General features: G+C 45.1%; 1 protein-coding gene across 1 annotated transcript; it reads left to right on the top strand.

Annotated features, from left to right (window-relative positions):
- The first annotated feature begins 7,866 nt into the window (after positions 1 to 7,866).
- Positions 7,867 to 10,170, top strand: LOC122106215 (golgin subfamily A member 2-like). Its single transcript, XM_042677511.1, has one exon. It carries the CDS (start codon positions 7,867 to 7,869, stop codon positions 10,168 to 10,170), a length of 2,304 nt encoding a protein of 767 aa, XP_042533445.1.
- The last annotated feature ends 246 nt before the right edge of the window (positions 10,171 to 10,416 follow it).

The raw sequence follows: 10,416 nt of genomic DNA, 5'->3' as shown, positions 1-10,416 counted from the left end.
TTCTTACAAGTCCAGTTTGAGTCCACAGTGAATGGTATGCTTTTGCTTCAGTTCTGTCCCTGACCAGCTCCATCTTCCTGGCTAATGAACAGCTTTTACTGCTCACATCAATACTGAGAAAGTACCAGTCTTGCTTTGAAGGAACTTATAATCCAAATTTAATTTTAAAAACTCATTAGGAAATTACAAGATGATTAGTATTGAATCAAGAAGAGGTTAAAGGCCAGATAATTTTTCTTTTTCCTTCTGTACCTGCTTGAACTCAGGGCCTCAGCACTGTCCCTGAGCTTTTCTCCTCAAGGCTCGTGCTCTTCAGCCACAGCTCCAATTCCAGCTTTTTGGTAGTTAATTGGAGATAAGAATCTCATGCCCAGGATGGCTTCAAAACTTCAATCGTTAGGTCTCAGCCTACTGAGTAACTAGGATTCCAGGTGTGAGCCACTGGCGGCTCGAAGGCCAAAGGACTTTAAAAGAAGGAAATTCTGGGATTGTTTTTTCAGCATTTCATTTCATGGAAAAAATTGATATGTACTAGTGTTAGCTCTTCTTTAACAGCCTTCTGTAATTCTGCTGTGAATCCCTTGGACTTTCCCTGGTTGGGAGACTCTTCATTTTTTTCTCTGATAACTTTGCTTCCTGGGATTTTGTTTAAGTGATTCGTGTCTTTTTCATTCAGTTTTGGCATCTTGTATGTCTATAGAACTTTCTCCATTTCTTGGAAATTTTACAACTTTCCTGGGTATCTGTTATGATGTTTCCTTTTCCATTTCTAATTTTGTTGGTTTGGTTCTCTTTAAGGTTAGTGTTCTGCCACTTGGGCCATACCTCCTCTTCCTACCTTTTGCTAGTCATTTGGAGATGAGTCTCACAGACGTTCCTGTCCTAGCTGACTTCAGCCCCTGATCATCAGATCTCAACCTCCTGATTAACCAGAATAATAGGCATGAACCACAAGCTTGAAAAACATTGTAGAGTCCATTAACTATGAGTTCAGGCATGTGTCTAATAACATACCTGTAGAACTCTTGGGGCTGTTCTTTGTGACCAAATCTAATTCTGAATATACCACCATTAATTCTGTCCATCTTGGAAAGACTTCCCAAAGAGCATGGGAAATTCAGAGTTTGCAAGTCACGTTCCCTTGTTTTATACAGATACATACATTTAGGGCTGGGAAGGTGGCTCAGGGGTAGAATGCTTGCCTTGCATGCATGAGGCCCTGGGCTTAATTCTTCAGCACCACATAAGCAGAAAAAGCCGCAAGTGGTACTGTGGCTCAAGTGATAGAGCAGTAGCCTTGAGCTGAAGAGCTGAGAGACAGAGCCCAAGTCCAGAGTTCAGGCCACACACACACACACACACACACACACACACACACAAACACACACAAACACACACACACATTGAGAAGAGGAAATGACAGTATTAGGTACAGATATGTCCCAGGCAATTTACTTCCTGTTCTGGAATCTGTGACCTGAGGGAATCAGGCCTAGAGGTTTCTACTCATCCTCTACAGGAAGAACAGCTGGCTTAGCTGAGTAACAGTGGTTTTCAGGTATTGCACTGGAATTGAAGCTCACTTTGCTAGATATCTAAGTGGAAAACATTTGGGCTCTTTTCCTAGAAAATTAAAACTAATGATTATATCTTTGTATATGTTAGCATGTTTGGGTGTTGTTGATTCATTCCTATAATTGTAGCCACTGGGGAGGCTGAGGTTCAAGCTTCTTCAAGCTAGCCCATGCAGCGTTTGCTCTGTAAGTGAGATACAATCAAACTGGGAATCATGAACAGAAATGTCTTTGGAACATTGAGAAACTAAACATGTTTGTAATTAACCCATGAGTTTGAAGAGGAAGTCTCCAGGGAAGCTATTGTAATAATGCATCTAATTGAATAAAACTGAAAATACAACATACCAAACTTTGTGGGACACAGCTAAATACATGCTGAGAAAAATGTTTAGCAATAACTGTTTACATAAAATAATTTCACTAATATATCTTACACCTTCCATAAATGTGTATCAGGTGGTACATCAAGCGCCTTCATTTCTCATTCTTTGATAATCTACATATGGTATAGGCATTATATCAAATGATTCAACAATTTCTTTCTTTGAATTTAGGAAGACTTTTCTCTCTTGTGCTAACTGTATTTGAATAAGCCATGCATTGCTTTTACTGAAATGTTTTGATCATAGGCAGTAAAAGTAGAAATACTGACCAAAATTGGTGATGGATTTGTTCAGCTAATCCTAGAAAGGATTAGCTGTAATGGGTAGAGCTCCCTGAGAAGCCCCAGTTTCCTCACTGTCTGTCTGAAGTCTCAGAACTGCCTTGTGAAAAGTGTGTACAGTCAGGACAGCTCTTTCCAACTGTGTAAAAACCAGAAAGAAACCTCCATGCACCTGTTTCACTGGTACAGCAACAGCTCAGCAGGAGAAATGAGTGAGCTCAGTAGTTCCTTGTCAAACAAGAGGGAAAATTGTTCTGCTGGGTTCAATTCCCCAGCATCACATAAGCAAAAAAAGGAGGGAGTGGTGCTGTGGCTCAAGTGGTAGAGTTCTATCCTTAAGCTGAAGAACTAAGAGACAGCACCTAGGCCCAGAGTTCAAGCTGCATAAAACCTTCAGTGATGAATAAACTGGTATTTCCTCAAAACAAATTGCAATTTTACAAAGGGATGACATGAATGTATAAATAGTATCAAGAGGAAGGATAGGTGTTGGGCAGTACAAGAGATAATAAATGAATAAATAATATATTGGCAACAGTATATGAGCAAAGAACTCACATTTGTGTTTTCTTTTGGTTAATCATAGGGCTTGAAATCAGGGCCAGGGCACTGTCCCTGAGACATTTTTGCTCAAAGCTCCTGTGCTGCCACTTTGATCCACTCCTCTATTTCTGGCTTTTTGGTGGTCAATTGGAGACAAGACTGTCGTGGACTTTCCTGCACAGGTTGGCTTCAAACAGTAATCCTCAGATCTTTCTCTTGGGTAGCTATAATTATAGGTGTGAGCCACCAGTGCCTGGCTCCAAATTATTTGTGTACTTAATATTTTTTAGAACAAAATACCTATTCAAGTTTTAAGTCAAATGATCATGTAGAGGTTTGTTGTAGTGAGAACTACTTGACAGAAAATTTCTTATGATGTATGTTAAGTATTCTATCGATGCATTTCTTTCATGGGTGTGTGGTCCTGTGCTTAATCTCCCAGCCTGGGTGCTTTCCCTGAGATATTTTGTTTAAGGCTCATACTCTACCACTTAAGCCATAGCTCCACTTCTGTCTTTTTGGTAGTACTTGGAGATAAGAGTTTCAGGGCCTTTTGTGCCAGGACTGGCTTTGAACTGTGATCCTTAGATGTTAGTTTCCTGGGTAGCCAGCATCACTTTTCATTTTCATTTTAAAAGACTGGAGATGTGGCTCCATAATAGAGCACTTACTTTCTGTGTGGAAGTCCTTGGGTTTGATCTCCAGCACAAGAAAATATATGTATTACGTTAGATGATTAGTTTTAGAAAGAAATTCACAAGTAACATTTAGAATTTTATAGGCATTCCCTGTCACAAGTCTTGCTTCATTTCTTAAAAACATTTCTTAAAGTGATTCACAGTGTTTATGTATTCCTGGAATCAGAATAGTATTTTACCAAGCATTGCCCATCTCTAGCCTTTAGCTATAGATACAGTAATATAAGCCATGAAATTGATAGAGAAAAATAAAGGCGGTGGGAAAATGAGAGGAATTAGGCTGTAATCTTTCTCAAGTCTAGGGGATAGAAAATGGTTACAGGTGGTTGATAGGCATTGCAGAACCTGAGATATGGAAATCACTTCCTTAGGAACAATTTTAACAGTATTTCTTGGTTTGTTCCCACTCTACTGATACGAGTTAGTACATTCTAGAAAGAGTGAGCTACAAACCTGGGAGTCATCAGCAAACTCCACCCCTCCCCTCCAGTTCCATAGGAATCATAAGTAGGTGGATAGCCAACATGATGTTGCATCCCAGTAAGGAATAAAGGCTGACTTCATTCCAACCTGTCTTCAATGTTCCCAACTTTGCTTGTAACCTGATCGTAAAAGGGCATTGACTTTGGAATCAATCACTTCCCCTATAGTTTCTGATTACATTATTTGGCACATTATTTTGACCTTCCATTGAAAAGCTCTGTGTAAAAACAGAGGTTGTACTATCTTTTTGGAGTTTTTCAAGAAGATTAAATTAGCAAACATGAAAGCATTGTTGAAAGCCTGCTTTGTAAATACTGAGTCTGAATTTTCTTTTTTTTTTCATTTTTTTATGGGTCCGGTCATGGGGCCTGAACTCTGGGCCTGGACTCTGTCCCTCAGCTCTACAGCTCAAGGCTAGCGCTCTACCACTTGAGCCACAGCGCCACTTCTGGCTTTTTTCTTTTTGCTTATGTGGTGCTGAGGTATTGAACCCAGGGCCTCATGCATACAAGGCAAGCGCTCTACCACTGAGCCACCTTCCCAGCCCCTGAATCTTCTTATCTAAGTGCTTCCTATAGTTTTCCCCTGTGTCCTATTTTATTTTTCCTCTTGCTGTCTAGATGATTTGCTGTCTATCCCTACTGGCCTTTTTATTTCTTCAAATGACTTTTCTGTGTAACAGTTTTTTAAATTCTCTTTATTTTGTTGCCACTAGAGGGCAACATAGATGCATTACTACTCACCTGACCACACTGGGAATGGCAGGATGGGACCACATTACCTGGGTGAAATCCATCATTGCAAATTGAAGAGACTTTAGAAACCACTTCCATACATTCTCATTTTAAAGGCTGGAATGCTAGACATTTAAACAAATACAAGCATGTAGTAAACTCATAGTTGAATTAAAACTTCTTTGTATAACTACTTAAACATGATTTTTAAAATTCTATTTAGAAAACAGTAGGTAGGATGGGTAGGTGGCTCATGTCTGTAATCCTAGCTACATGGGAGTCTGAGATCTGAGGATCCTACTAGCTTTGGCAGGAAAGTCCATGAGATTCTCATCTCCAATTATCCACCCCAAAGCCAGAAGGGGTGCTGTGGCTCAAGTGATAGGGAGCTAGCCAGGGCACAGAAACTCAGAAACATCACCTAGGCCCTGAGTTCCAGCCCTAAGACTGGCGTGAGCATGTGCACTCGCACGCACACACATACACAGCAGGTGATAATGTTTTTTAAATCACCAACTCCTCTCTACAAATTTTACCTAAAAATAAATTTTATTTTCTCACCTATGATGTGTGTTTTTAAAAAGATGTGCAAGAGCAAATGAGTCTTTTTACAAAGCTCATTTGCACATTTTTCAAAATTTACTGTGACTAATATAATTCAAAACTGAATTCACTTAGTCATTAAAATAGAAAACTGAGGTACATTCTAACCTTTATTTTCACTTGCAACAAATTAAATACTGAATGTACTTAGATGTCTGACCTACTTCAAACCATTCAATGATTTAGCTTTAAACAACCATACATTCTAAAATATATAAATGTTACACAAGAAATATTTATGTTTGTCGATGAATAAATAGAATGAAATTGAAATATTTTATAGGATTAAAAATAGACATATCCAAGGTAAACAAAAAAATTTTAAATCAATGTGAAGCACCCATTTCTCAACCCTTTATATTTATTTACATAGGTTCCTTATGTCAGGAGAGTTTTTTTTATTGTTTGTTTGTGTCAGTCATGGGACTTGAACTCTGGGCCTAGGTGCTGTCCCTCAGCTCTTTAGCTCAGGGTGAGCGCTCTACCACTTGAGCCACAATGCTGCGTCTGGTTTTCTAGTGGCTTATTGGAGATAAGAGTCTCGCAGACTTTTCTGCCTGGGCTGGCTTTGAACCCTGATCCTCAGATCTCTGCTTCCTGAATAGCTAGGATTACAGACATGAACCACCGTCCCCCGACTTGCCAGGAGAGTTTTATGTTTCCTATTTCTCTTTGTTGCTTGCACTGTTGCCTCATTTGAATAGTGTTGCTGTGATCCTCTTGGGGACGGTGCTCACACCACTGCAGACACTTACATGTCTGCAGTGCTGTTGGTAGTGACAGCGCTGTCTGGCCTCAGCTGCTCCAGACACAATGCAGCTGCCAGGCCAGTGCCTCTAACATCCCACCAGTTTGCACAGTTCCACTTTATTCTGATGTTCAACTTACCCCTTGAGAAAAGACATATAATTTTGCCCATAAAATATTATTTAAGTTGATATAACTGACCTGGTGTGTGTGTGTGTGTGTGTGTGTGTGTGTGTGTACGTGGGCGCACGCACGCTCAAGGATGGTTAGTTTCTTGGAGATCAGAGTCTCACAGGCTTTCTTGCCATGGCTGGCTTTGAACTACAATCCTTAGATCTCAGCCTCCTGATTAGATAGGATTACATGCATGAGTTACCAGGTATTGGATAATCTTAGGAGTTTTGATGCATGAAAGCTTGCTAGTATTTAAATTTAGAGTTGTAAATGAGTATTTTCTTGTCTTTTTTCTGATTAATTTTAGAGATTCCAGGGCTTGAACTCAGGGGATTGAACTAACTTCAATTGCTTGCTTGGCAAGAATTCTATCATTGGACATATACTCCCAGCTTCACTTTTTACTCCTTTACTGGAGGTGGAGTCTTCTGACTTCTGATTGCCTGGGTTCAAATCTCGGTCTTGCAGATATCTTCTGTTAGCAAACCATGCAGTGTCCCACTGCTTTCCAGGAGGCCATCTTAAAAGATACAAGAAGGCATCAAAGGATTAGAAAAAGGATGGGGTGAACTCCAGAGAGGCGATTATGGATATGAACTTACAGGGCAAGATGAACTTGGCCAATCCAATTAGCCCTAGGGGAGAGATTTCTAAGACAGAAATATTTGGAACCAAGTTGTAAAATGAGGAGAGGGACTCTACAGGGATGCACTGTGCCTGTTGTCCTTCCTTAGTCTCCACCTGAGTCCTGGGATGCCACCACCTGAGCCCTTGTCATGAATGTCTATAACACAGGACCTCTCAGGATCATCTGGGACTAGAAATGTGGGATGGAGGTCATGGTCTGTAAAGTTACAAGTAGAGCTGTGCAGGTTCCCAGCTAGAGCTGGTCCCTAACTGTCCCCCATGTGGGCGGGGCTAGATAGGGGGGACTGCAGGTGCAGCTGTTATTGGACCTTGGCTGTTCTGCCTGGATGAGAAGATTCTGGCCACACCTCCAATTTTTTCATGTTTCTCTGACCAATAGGATATGAGTTGAGGCCACGCCCACATTCCATGCTGCCTAGTAGCACTGGGATCCCCTCTATTGGCTCACACCACTACAGGACTTGAAGGAGGTAGAGGTGGTGAGTGGTGAGTGTGCAAATTGAGCTGATTTTGAAGAAATAGTTGGAGGTAGATATTCGAGTTACTGGTGATAGTTGAGTGTAGACAGCCTGGGAATGTGGCCCCCCCACCTTCGCCGTCCCAGAGCTGGGATGTCTGAGAAAAAAAGAGAAAAAAAAGTAGCTGCAGGAAGGAAACTACTGCAACAATACCAGCAGAGGAATGGTCCTGCTAGACCTGCAGAATCCAAGAAGAGGAAAATGAAAGAGGGAGGTAACCCCAAGACAAACACCGCTGGGGACTGTCCTTTACTCAAGGGTGCGGCCCAAGACCACGCAGACCCTGAGCCTCCCCCTCCCCTGGGCACTGTCACAGCTGCCAGGGTCCAGAGTGTCACAGGTCCCAATAACACCAAGGACCTGGAGAGACACAACCAACACCTGGTGCTTGCCCTGGACTCCAGCACAATACAAAAGCAGGAGCTCTGCACTGAGATCCAAGAGCTGCAGGATCAACAGGGAAAAGACAAGGAGAAGATGGCCTGTGTGCACGAAGCCCTGAAAGCAGAGCTGGAGCAGCACAAGCTGTCGATACAGATGCTGATTCGAGAAAAAGCAGACTTACAATCTGCCCTGGCCCACAAGCAGCAAGAGGCCGATGAAAGAGCACTGGAGCAGGAGGGTCTTACCAGCTGCCTGCAGGCTGCACAGCAGCGCATAACAGAACTGGAAACAACATTGTCTGCAGTCAACACCACGCAGAATGAAACTGAGAACAACAACATAGAGCTCATGAAAGCCCTGAATCGCGTGAAGCTGCAGCTCCAGGAAAAGGCCAGAAGTATTGAAGACCTGGAGGATGAGAACACCGAGCTGCAGGAGAGGCTGGAAGTGCTCCTGACACAGAAGGCCGACATGAAAATGGAAATCCACAAGTTCCAAGAGGAACTAGTGGAGCGGGCAGAGTTGGAAAGCCAACTCAACAACATGAAGGAGTTGGTGGCAAAATTAAAGGAGGAGAGAGACACCTTTGCGGAGGACCTGAGGCTGGAGAGCTCCACGGGGAAGGAGAAAGTCCAGCAGCTGCTAGAGCAGGTGAGCCAGCTGAGAGAGGAGAAGGAGCAAGGGGTGAGGCAGGTGTTGGAGTTGGAGAGCAAGCTGGTGGAGCTGAGAGAGCAGCTGTCAGAGCTGCGGCCCCCAGAGCCGCCTGCAGGGCCAGCTCAGGCTGAGCAGCAGCTGCAGGCCCACACCCTGCAGTTGCAGAAGGAGCTCAAGACCCTGGAGGAGCAACTTCACCTCCAGGTGGAGGAGAACCAGAGCCTCAGTCTCCAGAACCTGGAGCAGCAGCAGCGGCTGTGGATACTGGAAAAGAAGGCTGAGGAATGGGCACAGCATGCCGAGGACCGGCGCAAGATCCTGGAGACCATGGAGAAGGAACAGGAGACCTTGAAACGCACGCTGGTGCACAACCGCCAGCTGAAAGAAGAGCTGGCCCAGCTGCAGGATGCCTTGCAGAGGCTGAGCGCTGAGAAGGGGGAGCTCGCCAGCATCCTGCACACAGAGCAGCAGGAGAAGACAACCCTGCAGGCGAAGCTGGATGAGCTGGAGGAGGAATTCAAAGAAGGAAAAGACGTGGCAGAGTTCACGTGCCAAGCAGCTGAGGATCTGCAGGAGCTGCATGACAAGTACCTGGCCCAGGTGCAGGAGCTGAGCGCCACCTGCAAACAGCACAAGGCCACCAGCCAGCAGCTGATGTCAGAGAAGGAGGCCCTGCAGCAGCACCTGCTGAATCAGAGCCATCTGATGGAGCAGCTGAAGCAGGAGCAGGTGCAGAGCAAGTTGCTGGTCCAGATGGAAAGGGAGAAGTTACAGGACACTCTGCAGTGTCTGGAAGCAACAAGACAGGAGAATGCGCAGCTGCGGGCCCAGCTGAGCGCCCTGGCTTTCCCCAGGGAAGATGAAGGCCTGAGCCAAGACGAAGACAAGGGTGAGGAGGCGACTCCCCATGATGTGACTGTTCCAGACGATGTAGACAACCTGCAGAGCATGTGGGATTTTTACATGGACGCACTGTCCATCGCAGAAGGCAGGAAGGCGAGGATGAGCCGGCAGCTGCAGGAGCAGCAGGCCCGCTGCGGGTGCCTGAGTCAGCTGGCAGCCCAGTGCCAGAGAAAGCTGGAGAGCCAGGCCGCCTTCCCCCAGCGCTGCATCCACAGGCTGTTCGGCAAGAGGAAGCAGGACACACAGGCGCCCAAGAAGCAGCTGCACATCTGCTTCCCCGAAGACCTGGCCAGCAAGGGATACCCCCAGAGTCACGTGGATGACCTCCACCATCGCTGCAGCCAGCTGACCCAACACCTGACCACCATGGAAGAGACCATCGTGCTGTACAAGGAACAGCTAGAAGTCCTGGAGAAGCTGTGTCAGGAGAAAGAGCAGTGTGTGAGCCAGCTGTCCCAGGAGAAGAGGAGGAAGAGGAAGGAGCTGAAGGACCTGTTGCTGCGCCTTACAGGGGAGAGCACAGAGTGCCAGGACATGATGCTGGCAGCCGCCCAGGCCCCTGCTACCGAGGCCCCCTCAGACCTCTCTGTCCCCGTGAGGATGGAGGTCAGGGAGGAGCGGCAAGGCTGTGAAGATGTGCATCTTCAAGAAAGCTTGAAGCCTGTCCCTGAAGAGGCTGGGGCGCCTGGGTCCCTGGAGAGCCCCACTGCAGAGCCTCCTGTGCCGCTGCTGCCTGCCATCCAGCCCCAGCAAGAGCCCACAGATGGGGGCGAAGAATCCTGCCTCCCTTTCTTCTATAAGCCACATGCAGATGATGTATTTGAAATCATCACCATCTAAAGACATGGCCTTCTATTGTCTAAAATGTATTTATAGCATGATGATGGGTAGCACTGTCTAAGGCCTTACTTTAATGAGTGGCATTTGGGGAAGAGTATCCATATCCCAGACAGAGCAAAGGCTGCTGGGAGTGGCCTAAATTTGAAGGACATCTAACAGTCCACTTGTTGTCAGGGAGGGGGCCCAGATATGGGTCACCATTAAGACAAAAATAAAATGAAGTTGGGAGTGATGGTAGGGTTTATA

The sequence above is a fragment of the Dipodomys spectabilis genome, unplaced genomic scaffold (assembly GCF_019054845.1).
Source record: "Dipodomys spectabilis isolate Male_0828 unplaced genomic scaffold, ASM1905484v1 ptg000039l, whole genome shotgun sequence".
NCBI classification, from domain to species: Eukaryota; Metazoa; Chordata; class Mammalia; order Rodentia; family Heteromyidae; genus Dipodomys; species Dipodomys spectabilis.
The sequence above is the reverse complement of the archived record's forward strand: the minus strand, read 5'-3'. Positions and strand labels throughout refer to the sequence as shown.